Source organism: Lipophrys pholis (assembly GCF_963383615.2).
Source record: "Lipophrys pholis genome assembly, chromosome: 7".
Classification (NCBI taxonomy): Eukaryota; Metazoa; Chordata; class Actinopteri; order Blenniiformes; family Blenniidae; genus Lipophrys; species Lipophrys pholis.
In genome coordinates this window covers 21,414,557-21,435,096 of record NC_137638.1, presented here as the reverse complement: position 1 = coordinate 21,435,096, position 20,540 = coordinate 21,414,557, and the positions used below count along the sequence as shown (strand labels likewise).

General features: G+C 40.4%; 1 protein-coding gene across 1 annotated transcript in view; it reads left to right on the top strand.

Moving 5' to 3' along the window:
- mctp1a (multiple C2 domains, transmembrane 1a) overlaps positions 1 to 20,540 on the top strand; it is a gene marked incomplete at its 3' end in the record, with an annotated part of 134,251 nt that overhangs the window by 45,168 nt on the left and 68,543 nt on the right. The window contains 1 exon segment of the mRNA XM_080468269.1: positions 2,229 to 2,349. Within this exon segment, the coding sequence (XP_080324395.1) occupies positions 2,229 to 2,349 (121 nt within the window).

Sequence of the window (20,540 nt, the reverse complement as noted above, 5' to 3'; positions counted from 1 at the left end):
CGCATGGGCGTGACGTGCGGAATCGGCATGAGAGAACTTGTGTGCCATTTATACTACACGCGGCTCCCGCTCCCAAACTGCAGGGGGCAGTGCATCGCAAACACACTTCTACCGCAGTATTAAATTAGAGCAGAAGAAGTAGACTTCGTCTCTGTGACACCAGCAGGTGATCCTGCAAGTGGAGAGCGTAGCGGAGCATGCAACTATTGTTCAAAATTTTCCCTCTGTTGAAGTCTGAAACTGAAGCAAAGGCGGCGAGGCGGCTAAAATGACGTATTTCGGCCGTGCGGAGCTCGCGGACGCGTCAAGCATAAAACAGCCTTCAGAGGTGGACATGCTAGGAATATCTTGAAAACTGTAGACTAAACCAAAATTTCAATTAACACTTGTTGATTACCCCTCATAAATATATAGATACATATTTTGAGAAAGTGCAGAAACTGCTTGTTTCTTCATCTTTGTTTTTGTCTTAATAAGTTTCTATTAAGAGACAAATAGAAATGCTAAATGGACTTCACTTATGTCCCAAAGCGTTTTACATCCTTAATCACATTCACAATTCAAGCACACGTTCACACGCCACACTTAGAATATGTACCAATCAGGACTCTGTAGCTGCTGAAACAATACAATCTGCTGAAATATGATAGATCATACTCAAACAAAGACTGCCTGAACACATACATTATATCGCGTATTGATTGTACAGACTATTAGCTGCTATTATATGCTATTACAATATGCAGCAAGTTGACACTTCCACTTAATTACTACACTTCAGTCTTGTTTACATTCTGTCCTGTTGTGCATTGAGTTACTGTGACAATGACATTAAACACTGTTCACTTTGTTGTCGTTTCCCTGAAGTAGAAATGCAGTTTTGTTTTGCTCCTGTACTCATTAGTGTCAATATAGTTTTGACGTTGACATATAGCAGGGGCCCTTTTAGTCTGGCTGATGTAGTAAAACTGATTTGCCCATCTTTCCCTAACTGAGTAGTCACCTGGCTTTGTTATTGTTTTAGGGTATTCAGACATTAATCTGGAGGGAATCGATGCTATTAACAAAGACAAGAGTTGCTGTGATACTCATTAGAAAGGGGGGATTTTTGATGAACGCGTTAATAGGTACTTTTCTCGAGGGTCTGCTTCCTACTTTCTTCCATTTGCATCTTCACCTTGTTTTTAGCTGTTTATCATTCTCATTGCTCCTATTTAATGGGACTTGCACTTACACTATAGCCTTAGTCGTCTCTTAGCATTCTCCCAGTGGCCCACTGCAATTTTTCTGCTCTTCAATAGTTATTTTTAGCAGCATCTTAGAGTACGATAGCTGGGGAAACAGGATGGGATTACCCACACATTGGTCTTCCAGTGCGGAGGCAAGATAAATGAGGATGTGAGAATACGATACCCAAAAGATTTAGTTATAAAGTAAAATGTGGTGGGTATAGGCGCATAGCCTGGTTCATCACGTATCTTCTTCAAGAGCAATGAAGATTTCAGCCAGAGTACAGCACTGACCTCAGGGCTACAATGTGATATGTAAAAGCCACAGAGATGACCCTTTCCAAGACTCTGATGCCAGTAGATTACATGCTAGGAATGGTTCATTACTGAACGATGCGTGGAACATATATTATGTAATATTTCTCTATTTTCCATTTACTCAGCATGTAATGTGGCTTCAGCATAATTCTCCTCCTTTTTTTTTGTAATGGATTATGCAGACTCAGATTTTAATCAGTTTTTCAATACAAAAAAACCGCACAAAAACATTTTGAATGTTTGTTGTGTTTATTTAAATGAAGAAGTGTGGTGTCTCTTTTGTGTTTACTGGTATGCCTATGTAAATATAAATACTAGCCAAGTAGCACAAAGCCTTATACATCTTTATAGCCTGATCATGTAAATATTGTTTTTGCCAACTCTAGAGAATTGTTCAATTATATTGTACATTTGAGACTAGACTCAACATCTTTAAATACTATTAATAGAACTGACCACAATGTTATATCTTTGATCATTTCTAATGAAAAATTGCAATGGATTTCTGTTTGGAATTCTGTTACAGATTTTTCCCACTCAACAGAGTTCTACTATTGCACTCTTGAGCCGAAGTATGACTTACAAGATCCATTGTGCATATATTTGCTGACATACTGCCACTTGTACTAGACAAGAATCACACCTGTGTACCCTGACCTGTATAATCTCATATCGTTGCAGGGCATCAACATCGTGGGACCCAGTAATTCAGAGTCCCCACCTCAGCCTCCTTGTCCAGCCATGTACCAGCTGGATATTGTCCTCAAAAAAGGGACAAACCTTGCCATCCGAGATCGGACAGGTAGGAGGGCTGTTTATTCTGTGTGTTATCCCAGTGGTATTGAGGTTCATGTAGCAAGACTGGGTGGACAGCTTTATCAAGCAACTCTGTGTTCCAACAAATGAAAGCTGTCCTGCCCTGCTCTTTGTAGGTCGTCTAATTGCATTGTTACAGTGGTGGACTGCGTATCGCACAAAATGCTCCTGGCATCAAAACCAAACTGTCTTATGCTTGCAGGTAACTGCCGAAAACACTAGAACTCATTTCGATCCTGCACACAAGTACTGACTTTATGTATCTCAATCTTTATTTGGCTCAATGCTCTTGTGAAAAAATCAATTGGTCTTCAAGAATAGGGAAAAATAAGCACATAGTACTATCGATCAGGTTTTGTCTGAGACGCTGTAAATTCCGCAAAGAACTTTGTTGGACAGTGTCAAGTTGTGATATGTAGTAAAACCAACTCCCAAATTGGTGTAAACAAAGCTGTCTGCCTGAGAGTCCATATCGACCTTGTGGTCACGGGAACGGCTCCCGCGAGATTGTGAAAGTGATGGCTGGTGTTACTCTGGAGCTGTTTCTAAATGAACTATAGTGTCCATACGTTATGTGTTTAAGAACCATGTCGACCTGTACAGCAGTGAGGTTCAGTGACGTGTCTCAGTAGTTGGTCTGTGGCACAGGGAACCAGACTTTAGGCATAGAGCCAGTATTTATCAGTTGATTGTGTCGTGGATATTTTGTTGCTGTTGTCGGTGCTGTTTGGAATAAAGTGTTAGAACAAGGCTTTTCTGTCAGGAGAAGTTTATTGGGGTTCCCAAGGCAAAAGATCATGCAGAGTGCAGTCTGCAGGATAGAGTGTGCGTCTCACAAGTTGCGCCTTTGAGTCTTAACTGGTGGGTAGAAAAAGGCGGGGCTTGAAGCAGAACAATTGAACTGTTGAGTTTTAGCAATAGCAGACCGTTGACCTTGGTTCCCAGGCAGATAAGGCCTTGCTGGAGAAGGAAGTGAGGGGATCTTTGCTAGTTGAAAGCCAGCTGGCAAATGGAGTGATCCAAGAGTTGCGAGCTTAAAGCCAGGAAGGTAGAAAGCCTATAATAATAAATAATATTGTAAGTATAAGGCCAAGATATAATTTTACCACGACATTTGTCAGCTTTGTTGTTCTCATGGCAACTTTTCACGATTGCATCATTATGAAAAATCAGCAATGTTACACTTTAATTATGTTCCATATTTGTTTGTCTGTCTGTCTGTCTGTCTGTCTGTCTGTCTGTCTGTCCGTAAGCAAGATTACATCAAAACTACGATGGATTTTGTCGAAATTTTCCAATAAACCCCTTACTGCAGAGCGGAGCAGTGTCGGGGCAAACGTTTAAGAATGTGGGCGGAGTCGAGCATTTGCGGCATTTACAGTCCGGAGAGTAAAACGGAGAGAGATTGATTTAACTTATTTAGGCCGCCGCATACTCCCATAAGAACAAGAGGAAAAGTTGGGCTGTGACGTCATCCAGCTGGTGAAAAAAAATGCTTTTTCGGCAGGAGAGTTCATACTCCGTGAAGAAGCTGTCGAACTCGCAGGCCACGCCCCCTCCCAGCAGGCACACGTCTGTGAAACAGCGTTTCACGGCGCAACTTATTTCTCGCTTCCAATGTTTTCAGAAATATATTTCACTGAACTGTTTCAGTAATAAAAGAAAAAGTTTGTGTCTGAGCCGCCATGTTGTTCTGGTTTTAACCACAGGAGCTGACAGCTTTTAGTGATGCGTTCAGGTGCATCACGTACGTCCACCCTCCGACATGCTAACGAGCTGCGGGGCTCATACAGTAGCGAAGTTATATGACTAAAATATGACTTACAGTCATGAGCGAGCTGGAAAGTGCACGTGCAGCACATGGCAGTGCTGAAGTTTCGGCCATAGGGAGCTGATGTCATTTTGTTCGGCAGAACCCTGGAATGCCGAACTTCCTTCTTGTTCTTACGGAGTATGAATCGGCCTTACGACCACACGCTGCTCAAGCACGTCTCCCACAAACCCAACCCACGTCAATGTTGACTCCGCTCACATTGGGGCACGTTGAGTTAATCAACTGCGCAGCCAGGGGCTTTTCAAATTTTCACCACAGATAGATATTAGGCCATGGAACATCCCATTAACTTTTGGAGGTGATTAGGAAATATATAAAAAATTTTCTGAGTCCAGGTCAACCTTTGGCGGACGTCAGAAATCTCTGATTGCTCTTGTTTCTTTTTTTTTTTTTTGTGGTATCTGAATTGATTTCCTTCTTCAAACATGCCCTTTTATCAATGCAATATCCTGCACCACACAGTTCATTTTTCTCATTTAGCTTTCATACTTTACCCTCCATCTGTGCTCTCAGATATTTTCATGTAGGGTTTTAATGAATCACACATCATCTTCAGCCTGTGTAATTGTCAGATGCAATTAAGAGATGAAGTGCTTTCATTGTGCCTATGAGCATGAAAAGTTTTTGTTTCTGTTGACACTGATTAAAGCTGGCTGTATCATCAGCGTTTTTGGTTCAGGCAAATATAGATGCTGTTTCAGAGTGTTATTATAATGTGAAACAGTAAGTTTTAAAATCTGATTCATGTGGAGTAATGGAATTTGTAACTGTAACAAAGATAATATCTTTCATTAAACCTCCAAAATAAAATGGAATCCACTTATTTTGTAGTGGGTTTTGAGGTTTAAAGTGTTTCAGAGAGAGCCCTCTCTCCACAGTGGGGACTGTCTGCCACAGCCTTCATCTTGTGATTAGGCATGCATAGTGGTGAAGTCAGCTAACAAAAACTGAGCAGAACCCAAGATGTTTCCATCAAGTCTCGTGTCTGTGACTCAAGTCCATCAAGCCGCATCAAGAGAGCGGATTGCAAAGTGATGGATGTAGAGCTCTCATTAGCGGCTGTCGTGGTCACCATGACAACAAATCACACTATGCTGCCATGCTTTCCTCCGTATGTATTTTTCCTGAATACCTGTCCAGCCAGACAATGAGAAACAGGGTGCTGAGCTCACCTGTCCTGTCCCGAGCGCATCAAGGCGTCTCATTACAGAGAGACAGCGAGACAGGAACACAGCCAAATAATACAAGACGAATTCCTTATACCACTCACTGCTGTCAGGCATATTGTCCTATATATGACTGTCAAAGCTAAATGGGATATCCCATTAACAAATCCCTCCCGCGTCAATAATGTGGACTGGAATGAAGCTGGTTTATCAAATACAAAGTGGTTTGCCTGAAGATGTAGTTTAGTCATGCTTCCTATTGATTCACTAAAAACCCTGACATGAATTATAAATGGTACAAAAAGTTTCTGTTTTGTCTGCAAGAACATTTTTTTTTGGGAAATCCCCCTTGGAATATGGAATTTCACATTTTAGAATACGCTGGATTTATAAGCGAATACTGAAAAATTCAACTCTTCTTCGCAGGTATTTACAACTAAATATAGACAGTCAAAGTGGGTTATTTCAGGTGAGGCAGTAGTGCAGCTTCATAACAATTTCACAGCTAACAGATGAAGTGCTTTGTGTGAAACTGTGGCTCTGATGCACATATCAAAGTCATGCAGACACTGAGACAAAGTCAGGCACGATAAAGCTCTGCAGAGAGGTTCACTGGTGAGGGGCATCTGGTTCCACATTAGTGCTGGTCTTCCCTCGTGTCCTTTTAGTGAAGCTGTGAGTGATGAAGAGAGACTTTTTAGTGCCTGAGTGAGATGTGAACACGGGGACACAGATTAGGATGAAGTTGGTGTTGAACATTGGTGATGGATTTATTGGGTAGTGGATGTTGTTGCCTCAATGAAACTTACATAAAAGAATACAGTCCTAGAAAATTGAATGGAATTATTCTATTTTAAAAAGCTCAACACTGGATAATAAAACCGTTTGAAATAAGAATTGCAGTGCTCGATTTGTGGGGTGTTTATTCCTTGGAAATTCCTCTGAAATTATCTGAATAATTATATTCATTATTTTTAATGAATATTTATGTTGCAATTAAGATAATCTTTGTTTCTCACTACATTAGCGGATTGGATTAACCTGTACATGACCACTGAATAAAGTGATCATGCTGATGTGTGGGTTTTATTGCTTGGCACTGTGATATTTGCACATGGTTCCACATGCAAATTTACCCACAACTCCTCCAGTATAGTAAATTAGTTTTTGAGTTAGACTGATCAAGTTTCTTAAATGTCCTTGTGTAATTGCAACTTTAAATAAACATTCACCTTGTGCAGAGTATAATCTCAATACTTTTAACTAAACACTGTAAGTGAGGCATCACGTGGTAACAATTCATTACATACAATCAAAGCTCTGACAGTAGAAAGCAATCTCAAGTGCTGCTTCCAGCAACTCTGATCGGATCATAACCAGGTTACAGTGTCGCCTCTGATCTGGTCATAATTTAAATCTGTCAGACTTAATGTGGTTTGATTATGGTCCATGAAACCGCAGCTCATGTGTTTGTGATCCTGTATTTTAAATTATTTAAAGAAAACCTTACAGGTGCAAATGTCATTTCTTTTCAACAAGAATGGAAAAGACTTCCAATGAATCAAATGAAGGATTATAGAAAGTTGTGCATGATAACATTGTGTGTTTTGTAATGCAAAGAAGGGGAATGATAGAACCTTTGAACTCAGGACACATGGCTTATATTACAGCTTCTGCACACTCAGCACTTTAAAAATTGTTATGGTTTTGTGTACTTTTGAATCATTAGTTCCTAAAGCCCGTCTATGCTCGACGCTATATATGCAGATTTATATGGACGCAACTTTCTGTCCGTCTTCTATGTTCATTTGTACATAATATGTTATGTATCCAGGGAGCTTGCAGAAATAGCGGAGTCGTACCACTGATAACCATGGGGCAGTGTTGCACAATATAGCTCATGTCAAACCGGCAAAAGGAACTAAGGAGACAGCGTAACTTGGAAGACAACATAACTGATAAGATGACAGAAATGGCAGATCACTGACGAAAATCTGTGTGCAAATGTTTGCATGGACACAAGCTAGTCTACAGCATTACTTTGCCCCGGCATCAAGACTAAGAAGCTAATTCTTAGTCTTCTATATTACAATCCCCCAATATGCACTGCCCCCGACTCATCTCTTGTTTAACAACCACACCAACATAAGCGACACATAGGCATATGAAGGCAGTGATGCATGACAGTGTTTCAGATATGCGTACCTAATTACATACATGCAGGGAGCATGGATGGCCTTTAGCATACCCTTACTACCCAGCCTGTGCATCAGCCTATCAAACTGAAATGCAAAATGCATCTCATTTTCCGCTGTAGAAAAGAAATACATACATTTTTGATGGAAGGCAGTAAGTGCAAGCGAACTTGTCATGTTGAGGTCCCACCCATGGCGGATATGGACATGTTTACAAGAATATTTTGAAGGTTCTGCGTTATCCCTCTGTTAAATCAGCAGGAAGACAGGCGCACGCAGCATGCTGCATGCATGCACCCACGCACGCACGCACAGACACGAAGCAGTAGGATTTTCCAGATAGGATTTCACAAGGGTAAGGGTTTGATTGACTTTGATTAAACCGTCCCACGAGAATCTTTCATAATTGGGATTAAGCTACATGTGAAATACAAGCTTGTCTATATTGCCCATTGATCCAGTTGTGAAGAGAACTTGTGTCCATCACAAACCATTTTAGTCACCCATGTATTTCTGCTGCACATGCTGGTGTTGTCAAGTGTCACTTGTGAAGGCTTGATTGGCTGGATTGTTGAGTGCATAAATGAGGGTCCGCTTCTGTGTTCTAAGCAAGAATTCTGATACTGTAATACACCTCCAGTTTTAAACATCATATGTGTCACGGCGTGTAGGTGGACCCAAAAGCAAACTCACAAGTTCCATAAAAAACAAGTTTATTTGCAGAATTGTCCAGGGTGTAAAGAAATTCAAAAGAGAGCAGGGATACAAAATCCATAACCTCACGTCCAGGGAACACTGGAAAACGCAGGTGGAAAGGGACGAGACGAACTGACACAGACCGCAAAGAGAGAAAGGCTTAAATACACAGGGATGGAGGGGAGACAACAGGTGCCGCACATGAGTGCTGACAAGGAGAAGACCAAAGAATAATTGGAAACGTGATGTGGGGCACCCGGGGAGATGCAGGCCATGTTTGCATAAACAAATATTTCCCCCTCTACGCTTAGAAAAAAATCTTAATTGACACGGACCTGAATATACACCTGGTTCAGAGCTACTATGAGCATGCCAAACCTGTAGGGGGCAGTGTAACGAGAATCATGAAGCCATGACAGCCAATCGGAATCCTGGAAAAAACACGACGTCACGAACTGTGACGTAAATATCTGTATAACCCCCTTTAGATTCAAACAAAGACACAGAGTTTTTCTAAATCTCCACTGTGGCTGGAGATTTCAGGAATCAAAGTTTCTGGTGACTCGTAGGTGCGTTTATGTGTACATGCAAGGCCCAGATGCATAGAAATATCACAATAGTTTAAATACCTGGGTACCTGTAAACGTGACAGCAGACGCAGAGACCTGACAATATGTAAATACTGGTTTAAGTAACAACTTCATTTGGGGAAATTCTCACCATGAAGCAACCGCGCTCACCACAGCCTTTCAGAATAAAGCTTTTCTCCACACTCTTTGTCCCACAACTTTCTGAAGGTGTACAGAATTTGCATTGCTACATATCTAGGACATGATATAATGATTTTCAAGGGAGGATTTATCTCATCCTCAGAAGACACTGAAGAAAACAGAACATGGATAGAAATAGCCATCTTTGCAGCAGCTAAAGCAAAGTTTGAGTTCCTTCTTTCCTGCCAATGCTCCAGCCCATCTAATTCTGCCAGTGAACTAATCCTATTTTGAATTTTATTTCGTCCTATATAGACAAGAGCCTGTTGTGACCCCGTTTGCATCGTCATATGAGCTGCCAATGAAAGCTTTGCAGCTTTGTGGTGGTCACAGATGGAAATGCCTTCTGTCTAACCCGAGCACACTGTCTAACCCTATGGGAGAGGTACCTCAAGGTGAAGCTTTTCAGTAGTCTGGGTCATGCGACAATCTCCTTTTTTCCCATCTTGTGCATATATGTATATGAAAATACTCGTGATTCTTGCCCTTATGACATTATTTGTTTAAATGCTGTAATGAAGTACTATCATTAGAACAAATGAACATGATCAAAATGTCCTCCGAATGTCCGTTTGTGTGCCTTTTAATTGTGCGTTATTACACTTTCCAAGCAAATCTGAATATGCTTATTTGGTTTATGACGTAATTACCATTGGACCACATTATCTTTGAAATGCTTTTAAATAATTTGGTTGACCGGTCCCACTCAGGTGCTGCAAGTCCTCCACAGTTCGATCAGTAGATACAACTATCTCTTACTCCCAATGCATGCCCAATTTTTCTATTTCCAACACGTCAACTTGCTGCATAATATATTCCACCCACTTACACGTGCCATAACAAAGAGATAAAATGTTATTCTCTTTGCTTGTTAGTGGGCATTGAGTTACAGCGCATCAGGGGATTTCCTTTGCTTGGCTGCTTTCCAGCCGCGACTCATACTGTATGTTTTCTCTCCGTCTATGGATACATTTTTTAAATCTTTTTATTGTGTTACTTCCATGCCATTCTATCAATTATTCCTAGTTTTGGTGTACAGCTTTGACAAAATTGAAGAAATTTATACAGCTTCAGGTTTCTAGGCACAAGACTGATTTTTGAGTATAAAGCATAAATTGTGGCCTGGATCTCCTCGTCACCAATATGTTTCAATCTATGAATTTTTAAAGCGGGCTCGGATTTATTGAAAAAGTTTAGTGTTGAAATGAAGGGTGAAAGAAATATACATCTCTATCAGACACTGCTGTTATTCAATTTGTGCACGACAAAGTCGTGACTCCAGATTATTTGGCTCACCGTTATGCCCGTGTCTAGTGCATGTCGTGAGAGGAAAGAAATAGTCATGACTGAGTTTTGTTTGAGTCTGCGGGAAATGAATATAAGCCAGTGTATCGTCTCCATTAGGCTTAAGAATATTTTGTGAGTATGTGCATGCAACTGCTGGTTTCATGCTGGGACATGTCACTGTAATGGTTACTGCGATTTCTTGGTGTGTGTGAATATCATTATGTGAAGGTGTTTTTCTTTCTTCCAGAATTTACTTTTCAGTTCATAAGATACAGTATCTCAAGATGTAAGCATTACAAGGGAACCTGACATTGCTGTTGTGTTTTTTAGTATTTCCTTTCAAGTGTCCTTCATTACTTTCTCACCTCCCATGTTTTCCTCCCACATGCTGTGCTTTATTTTGGTTTTTTGCTCATTCAGCTTGGCTGTATAAAGCCAGACACCATGCTGTTGCATCATATCACACTCTTGGATTATAATTGCAACCGGATCATATTTCACATTGGTGAGGGGTTATTTTGGGTAAACTTTAATGGAAGACAGAGAAGTAAACTCTGCCCAGGATAAAGTACAGCACCTCCTGAGAGGCAAAGAGCGTGTGATTATGTGTAATTGCAATGAGGCAGGTTCTCACACCATATGTCACTATCCGATGATGGAGTGCCCTGTCCTTGCAGCCTTAGCCAGCACATCCTCTTTAGCAGATTGCGTTATAGGTAATGGGAAACCCCCACAGCTGCAACCATCCTTCAATCTTGACACTGAAAAAGTGGAGCTGGACCTCACCCACACACACACACACACACACACAAATACACAGAGCCACACACACCATCTGCAGCCTGACCATCAAAGTGTGAAGTTGTTGCAGGTTTGCAGTTCAGGCACAATGAATGGTTTTATAGCTAACTTCACTGCATTTGTCTTCTCCACTGTTGTCACATCTCATGACAAGCATCAGTGCACTTCCTCCTTGCTGTGGTTCATTATGGCAGCAGCAATGTGTTGGTCGACTCTGTATATGACCTCCGGCTCTGTGCACCCGTTATGCGGTGATTCCCAACCAAAACTGCAGAACGAATAGGTCAGTGCTGAAGTTATTATTGGTCTGGATTCTTTTCCTTATCTTCCTGCAAAATACTTTTAACTCATGTTGGAGACATGCGTGGAGAGACAATATAGCATGTCTTTGCAAAATGTAAATGGTCTTGTCCTACTGCCACCACCATGAAGGCAGAAGACAAACAAAGCTGTTTTCTCAGACCACTATTCACTTGCATTTAAGCACATTTATTCTCGAATAAAGACTTGTTTGTTGTCTTTTGAACATTTTCCTCCAAGTTCAGCACGTAGCCATCTCTGGAGTACTTTGCAAAAACAACTCTTTCGACTTTACTAAAGCACATACTGGGAATAGCTTCTTTATATTGCCTAAATATACTTGACATACTAAATGAGGAAGGCAAAATGAGAGCATTTCTACATGAAAGAATAGCACAATTACAATAGATTGAAATAGATCATGTGATTAAAAAGAAATTCCATTCAACTGACAACCGTGAAATTGATACTTTAATTCTTTAAAGCTAAATTCAATTCACAATATTTCTATTTATGTTTATTAGAATTGACTTCTTTAGAGCAACTTTGCCACTAATTACATGCATTTAAGTTTACTCTTTGAGTTTATCACGTCTATATTTTGATTCCAAATCGTGGTAAGTGTGTTTTTGTTTTAGCAAGATATTTGTGGTACTTTCATTGTGATATTCTTCCGTACAGAGTGAATGTTTCACGCGTTGAATATTATCCAGCTATTCCCACAAGAAGCCGAGTCGCAGCGATGGTTATCTCTGCTCTAATGGTTTGTTAAAGTTGTTTTTTTAGTTCTTCCACCAACAGTTTTTCAGCAAAGATGGCTATCATGCGCTGTGGAAATAGTATTCAACAAATGAGGAATTGTTGATTGACCACATGCGTCTTGCTACATTTGGGAAGAGATAATGAAAACCAGATGGTGCAGAAATTTGAATAATTATCTGTCACAGCAGAATATCACTGCTCAGCATACCATGTCTGCAGTCAGGGAAAAGACAATAGACAAACAGGAAAGCACAAACAATCAAGTAGATCTGCAGTTTGCTCAGAGGCACTATAACTAATACAGAAACAGATGTACAGCATGTTAAAGGCTGAGATATCAGAGTTGGCAACACTGTTGTTATTTTACTTGATGGTGCTGAGGTTAAGGTTTCTTATTTGTGCTCATTTCACACTAACGTTATGAATTATGTTTATATGTTTTGAATATGTGTTTTTCTTTTATATTCAGTTTGTTTTGGAGCTTAAAATGCCCAAAAGTGTCAGATCCTTTTTCACAGATTATCAATTTCCATTGATCATCCTGAAGAAAACAGTTTCATATTATTCATTCAAAGCATGATTCTGCAACTCCCACTCCTCTATTTTCTCTGTGGATTTTCATGCTTTTGAGATTTACTGTGTGAGAAAGATGGGAAGGTAAAGTTCTGTTTGATTTCGGCATTACTGGATATTGGAATCATTTCAAAGAAGCAATTCTGATATGCTGTACTGCTTCAATGCAAAACCTCCCAGGAAGAACATGATTTAGAGTTTTTTACTTATTTTTAGAGGAATATATAACACTGTCTTCTTTTGAAATATAATTACCTGCTCATTTATTATCAATAAATAATTCAGAACCGTTTTTTATGCCCTGTACTGACAGAAAAAGATATTGATCATAAATGTATAATGAGTATCTACAGATTGATGATGAAAGTGGGGAAGTAGAATAATGAATTGTTCCCCACACCAGAGCGGATCCACATAGAAAGACAGAGACTGAGCAAAACCCTTTGCCACTGTCATTATCTCATATCGTCTTTTCACCCAGGGGCCAAAAACAATCACCATTTATTAACCCGGAATCAAAATAGTGAGCTTAATTATGCAGTACAGTTTTAAAGCCTGGCCTTGACCTGATATTATCCCACTTTATCTGCAGCAGAGATCTCCACTCCTAAGTGTAATGTCACTGATGATTGCTCTCTGCCTGACTGTTTCAGACAGACAAGAGTCACCTTAATCTCTCCAAGGACGGACTCTTATCTTTGACATTTACTGTCAAAGTTTTGCTGCCTCTCAGAACAAACTGGACTGATCGTTGACCATGTGCCTGCAAGCATGTCTCTGTGCACAAGACCAGGAATAGATTGCACAAAATCTGCAGGGCACTGATTGTGAATATGTATGTTATAGCGATCTAAATCTTTTCCACAATCAGTTTTGGAAACAAACAAAAAAAAAGGTCCAAATACTGTAAACAATATCCAGACTTTGAAGTGAGGATTTGTTTTGAAATTATGGTTAATATCTGTGTATAAATGCAATTTAATGTGACCCTTAAAGTGAATGAGATATGAATATGCACTTTAGGGTTTATGTGAGGCTATGTGCAGCGATGGGCCTGCATGTCTGCTCCTCATTCACCTCTGTACATGAGTTTTTCCCCCGTTTGAAATAAATTAATCCTCAATTATTGTTGATGAGTTTGCCCGAGGGATTTTGGAACGTGCTCTTGCATGCGCCTGGCCTCCAGCGTAAACCTCCGGCGCTGTGCTGGCATTGAAATGGAAACATTGGACTTTGATGAACTTGTGTGCAATTTCTTCCTGCCTTTATGCTGACAGCTTTATCACAGCGACATCTGATACTTTTGAAGTCTTCTCTTTTCATAATGAACGTGTAATCGGCTGACAGTATTATTTACAAGTCCATCACATGACTACTGCAGAGACACAATCAATCATCCAAGCGCGCGTTCAAGCCCAAGACCAGTATGGAGCCATCCTTTAAACTGGCATCCTTGCATTCATATCGGCGGTGGGAACAAGTTGGAGAAAACCCATGCGATGGGAGAGCATTCAAATGTCTAAGAGAAACTGTCCATTCCACATTCAAATGTCTAGATTCTTTCTGTGAGGTGATTGTGCATAACTGCTGCACCACTCTGCAGCGCCTCAGATGCCTCATCATGTTACAAATCTCATCACAGTGGTGCCCCGAGCCTGAGGAAAGTCCCACATTTGGAAGAGTAAACAGTCTGCCAGTTAATAATGTGAGAGTAGATAATGTGGGATGCTGCACCCTGTCTGCCTCGCTGATGTTGCAATTCATATATTCATTGCACTGTGAGGAAAATTTGGCTTCTAAAAGACTGAGTGAGCAAACTGTCAAATGCTAATGTGAAAATATATCAAGGCCATAACTTTGCTCTCGGTAACTACTAAACGAAATCGAGTGGAAGGTGGTGAGGAGAGGCCTAATAAAACAAAGCAATTCAGGAAGTCAGACGTGAATCTCATAAAAGCAGTCCAAAATTAGTTGTGACACGGAACAAATGGTTTGGGGAATAAATTAGTAGTTTCAGTAGTTCCCTGCTTGTTGGTGAATCGCTGGGACAGCCAGGAGTCTTACAACTTTTAACCAGTCTCACCTGTTTTTCATATGAAGTAAAAAGAGTGTTATTTTACTTTGATAGCTCATTTGAATGTGTGATCATTGGACAAAAGGAGAAAAACACAATATATATATGGTATTTCAACTATATATGCAGATACTGTGAGAGTGGTAATAGCAATAATCTTCTTCCATAGCTTGAAATGAAAATAAGAGCAAGTGCCAAACAAAGAGATGTAGAAGTTACCCACTATGGTCAGTTGACCAACACAAGGTTAAAGGTTGATTTTGGGACATTTTACTTTATATGCTTTGATGTTAGTTCCCTAAACTTATCAGTGTCAATCAAAATGCAAGCGTGGCTTGGCTGAGATACTTAATCTGTCACTGTTTTAATCAGCTCTAGCCATTTACTGTTGAGATGTTCCACCTTTCCAGTAGTGGGATGAATAAAGTCTGCAATTTAGAAAAGGTTTACAGGAGTTGATATAATAGATAGATAGAAATATTTTTTATTTGTGGGGAGTCGTGCTTGTATCACAAAATGTTCTTTTTGATGTAGCTTTTATGAAAGGCTCATGTGGTTTACTGGGAGAAAGACCTGGGCGTGGTCGCCGCTCCATTTGGCGTTCTGTAGAGATAAATGTGTTGTGTGTTATGTCCTCTGGTGCCTGATCGCTCCCCCCTATCAAAAAGGTCTATCACAGGCTTTTAGATGTGTCTCTGTATCGCAGTTGGAAATTTTAGGCCACAGGACAGTCTGGGCCCGACTTCCTATGATAAACAGACAGTCGTCCGTCAGAGTGTATTGTTTGTGGAAAGCCCAAAATAACGTTTAAGAAAAATAGTTTTATAGGGGGAAGGACCTTAATATGTGTACTTGTTGAAAATGATTGCTGATACGAGTATTTAATAATGCTATTTTCAATTCTTACAATGACTTAAAAAATTTTTTATTTTCCATCTAATACAAACACATTTTTATTACTCATCCTTACACACTTCAATAAACTACAACCACCACAAATGAGCTTTTGTGCCTGTGATGTTATTTATAACAACTGGTTAAAATAAAAAAGTCACTTAGATAGTATCTGTGTCAGTGGAACCTTCATCTCCAACACTGACATGGAATTGCAACCTCGACTGTGACCATGGACTTTTACTTGATCTCCAATCTGCTGCACCTTCCCATGAACACATTCTTTCTTCATTATTCTAGTGTTACACTGTTTTCAGTATCATTAATGTGCAACACAAATAAGATTAACAACTTCATGTCTTTATGTCTTCATGCTGTTTAAAGGCATGTAGACATAAAATGGTATACATAATTCTGTCTCTGCGTGAGCAGCACAGCCCATTACGGCTGGATGGGCTTGTTGTTGGGGATCTTAGTCCCCTCTGTGCTCACAAACACACTTCTCTCTCCAGTTGAATTAGTTGACCTTAGCTGATCCACTGATCTGAGCCTGCAGCATAAAAGTTTGAGAGCAACTGAGAATGTGGTCATTACACGAGGCAACATTAGCAGTGTTTTTGTTTGGATCTTCTTCCTTTGCATCTAGTTGCATGTGGTGATCTGACTTCCTCCCAGTTTATGTAAATTCATTAGATTGATTAGTGAGTGCAGATCGCTCACAGATCCGAATATGTGCGGCTGTGCGTCTCTTTGTGTTAGCTGTGTGATGGACTGGTGACTGTCTCGGGTATAATCTGCTCCAGCTCCCCACCACCATACGATGCTGAAGGTGCTCCTGCGGTTGACCAGGACATCATGGAGGAAGTGAGAGTCATCGTTCAGGATGGACCTCAGTTTGGACGGGATCCTCCTTTCTGAGATCACCTGGAGGAGTCCATCTCCACATCACTGGCCTTCCTCATTAAGTCTATTGATCATCATCCAGCTGCCCCAGCATGCAACGCTATAGGCGATAGCCGATAGAGGATAGAGGACGCCTTCAGCTTTGTCCAGCAGGTGTTTAAAGACATCTGCTCGACAATGTAAAACTATGTTAAAGTGTAGTTCTTCACTAAGTCACACATTCATCAGTGGATCAGGACTCCAGGGAAACCCCGAACAAAGAAATGGCTTGCATAAGATTTTTGTTCCAGATACAAGCATTCTTTGGACTGTGGGACACAACAAGGTTACGTGGAGAAAATGTAATGTTGCCTGGACCAGTGAGATTATCTACATGTCAAGTCAGATGGAGAAATCTTGACGTGCAAAGCTGAAAGAATGGACCTGATGTTTTTTCATATGAATTCAAACCTTTGAGACTGTATAAAATATTCCCACGAGGGAAATCGAGAGACAAAATATTGCTCTTGACACAACTCTTTAAAACAAAGGTACGTGGTTAAAACTCTTTTAAATCGTACTTTTTAGTTTTTCACTATCATATATTTCTCAACAGTAGAAAAAAAAGAAAATCCCTTTCCAATGACTCCACTTCAAAACCTATTTACGTTTACCAGTTTATCAGCATGTGACACATTTTCCTTTTATAGTCCAGACTCTCCTCAACCAGGTCTTCTATTTCATGGTCTTCTGGCTGCAAGCTGGACAAATGCCCCCAGTGGACCAATCTATTCAACCTGCCGACTTGAAGCCTTCTTATGATTTTAGACGGTCACATCAGTCACTATACACTCCTCTCAAGCTTATTGATCTTCCAATACCTATAGCTCATTGACCTCTCCATTCGACAGCCGTGTTTCGGGATATATAGTCTACTTCTTTTCATGGGCTTCCCATAACCGTGTGAAGTCTTTTTAAAAGTTGGATGTGAATGTCACACATAGCTCCTCTCCGATTCCTCATCTGCGCCCTACCCACACTCACTCATATTCAGCCATCACCCACCTATAGCTCCAGCTTTCTCCATTTCATTCTCTTCAGCCGGCGAGTGTTTATGGCCCCATAAAGCTGGCACTGTGGGATGCAGAGACTGAGTCGGTGGCGTGTATCTGGGGAATATCGACCCAATGGGAGACAGTCAGAGTGACATAAAGACACAGAGTTGTTGCACGGTAGAGATTACTGGCTTTTTCGGTCGTGATGTGGTTTGGACACAGAATATACTTTAAGTGTGTGTGAGTGTGTGTTTCCAGCAGCTCTGCCACAATGGTCCCCAGCAGGCTTGTGCTGGTAAATATTTTGTTTGTCGCTTTCACATTGAATCTCACTGGCAGCAAAAACCCACATCAGCAGTTTTTATGCAACTGAAACATGTGATTCCAGCTCTATTACAGTCGGACGCTATTTCATTAATTACACAATATAAATGGTATATAAAGGTGCGTGTAATTAAGTGCTTTTCGTAATGTCATCACATAATTCACTGAAATTACATATAATGACATATTTGCTGTTACTCTCTTGGACTTCTAATCATCATGAATACCATCACTGTTTTGCACTCTTAATATTTGCTGTTATTATCTTGCTGACAATAGATACTCTCCCTTGAAATGATGCGTGCACGTGTACCCGTTGAGAGTTCATTGTCTGCCCCTCGTGTGTGCAGTTTTTCGCCGGCAGCACTTCAGAAGCTGAGCAGTTGTTGACGGAGAGTATTTCTTGAATTTTGTGATCTTGCGTGTCTCACATCTGGCCTCCTGATCTGTTGTCAACACAAGATGCCACATTAAAAAAAGCACGTTTGAGGTTAGACTGTGACTCCCTTGTCCAGGTTACACTCTGCCTTCAGTCGGAGTCAGCAGGGAACATTCCCAGCGACGCTGAGTTCAATTAAGCTGGACAGAATATAGATGGATGGATCGATGCAAGTGGAAAAGATTATTTCTGGGGCACTGTGTGTGTGTGTGTGTGTGTGTGTGTGTGTGTGTGTGTGTGTGTGTGTGTGTGTGTGTGTGTGTGTGTGTGTGTGTGTGTGTGTGTGTGTGTGTGTGTGTGTGTGTGTGTGTGTGTGTGTGTGTGTGTGTGTGTGTGTGTGTGTGTGTTGTGAAGAGAAAATGCTTGGTGATAATTCCTTCCCTCCCCTGCTGCTTGCTTGGTAATGGCTTTGGTCACATTGGATGATATCCAGACACTCATTCTAGAGAAGTTCACTGAAGTCACACCAGGATCTCATTTCACTGAAAACGCCTTCTTCATCATTACAGGAAGGCAGAACAATTGCATTTTTATTTACGTAGCCCAGTACACCTGATCACAAATGTGCCTCAAGAAACTTTACAACGTGGCAGCTTTTTCTCATCACGCTCCAGTTAACTTAAAGCAAATCTCCCCAGAAAGACTCTCTGACAGGGGATGTGAGATAACCTTTTGGGAAAAGCAGTAATGAATTAAAAAGAGAGCTCAGAGCAGGCAAGATACCAAATGTCAAGTTATTGTACAACGAAGTATGTTTTATAAAGAAGAAACTATTTTTTGTCAAATATATAGAAAAGGTTAAGGACAGAAATAGAGGGAAGATGACATGAGAAAGATGCCAGTAAAAATGATTGCAAGAGTAGATTCAGTAAACCTCTCAGCCTGTCTAAGTCGCCCCCTCTTTATTGAGAGGCTGGTTTTTTTTTTTCTCTCTTATCTACCTCCTCAAGAGCAGACATTTCTTTACCAACCTCTGTAAAGTGGGATGCAGAAGGATTGGTGCGCTATTATCTACTTGCACTGCAATGTTCTTGGAAATGTACATAAAGTATACACTCAGTTTGGCCCACTTAGTACTCCCTTCATGTACATTTTATAGTGGAAGTTACTTATACGGTACCATTATTAACTTCGGTAGGGATTTTTAAAAATGGTTATATTGTGGTATTTCTGTATGTTGCATTTTGTTCTTTTGCACTGTGAGAGGAGCAGCTCTCCAATTTTGTTATACAATGTATAATGATAATGAAGGTATTCTCTTCTCTTCTCTTCTCTTCTCTTCTCTTCTCTTCTCTTCTCTTCTCTTCTCTTCTATTCTGTATTTATTTTCTGACATCTGTGAAGTTGCTAAATCTACAAATTCTCTACAGAAGTTGTGCAGCACCTCTTACATTGCTGTATAATTTGTTTACGAGTGAGTTTCCCACCAACTGTCATCCACAGTTTCTACACCATTCAATCTCTGTCATTGCCTATATTTACATCGCACCGCACTGCAGTGTTACAGATCTTTACATACATATTCACAACCTGTAAATGCACCCCTGTGTATTTTGTATGTATAAACTATGCAGAATATATAAACAGTAAACCTCTGTGATCAAGCCTGTTTCTTTGTGTTATCTGAACCTGCATGTGAATAAACAACCACATGAGGGAACCCCATTTGGCAGGAAACTTGAACAAACAGCAATGACTGCAGAATCTGAATTAGACATGGATATTCTTCCATATACTCTACATTCCAGTCACCAGTCCCCTGCCTTTTATTTTATCCTTAGTGTAGCAAGCATCTGAACATGTGGGTTTGAGAGGACATAACCTGTGACTCACAGTGAAACATGATACAAAATTAATTAGAATACCTCCAGCACGATCCTCTTCACATTCCTCTGCCATTCCATGACAATGAAAAAGAATATTCCAATTTTAACCAAACTTTATTGCCACACTGTCTGTGCCATTTAACTGACCGTTTGTCTGCATTACATGTCATGTTTTTATTACGTATACAGTAATGCACACAACGCACATTTTGTGCACTTTGTAACGATCAAAACATTAGACAGTGGCACCATCTAGTGTTTAAACAGAGGCACTGAAAACAACATTGACCTACTACTAA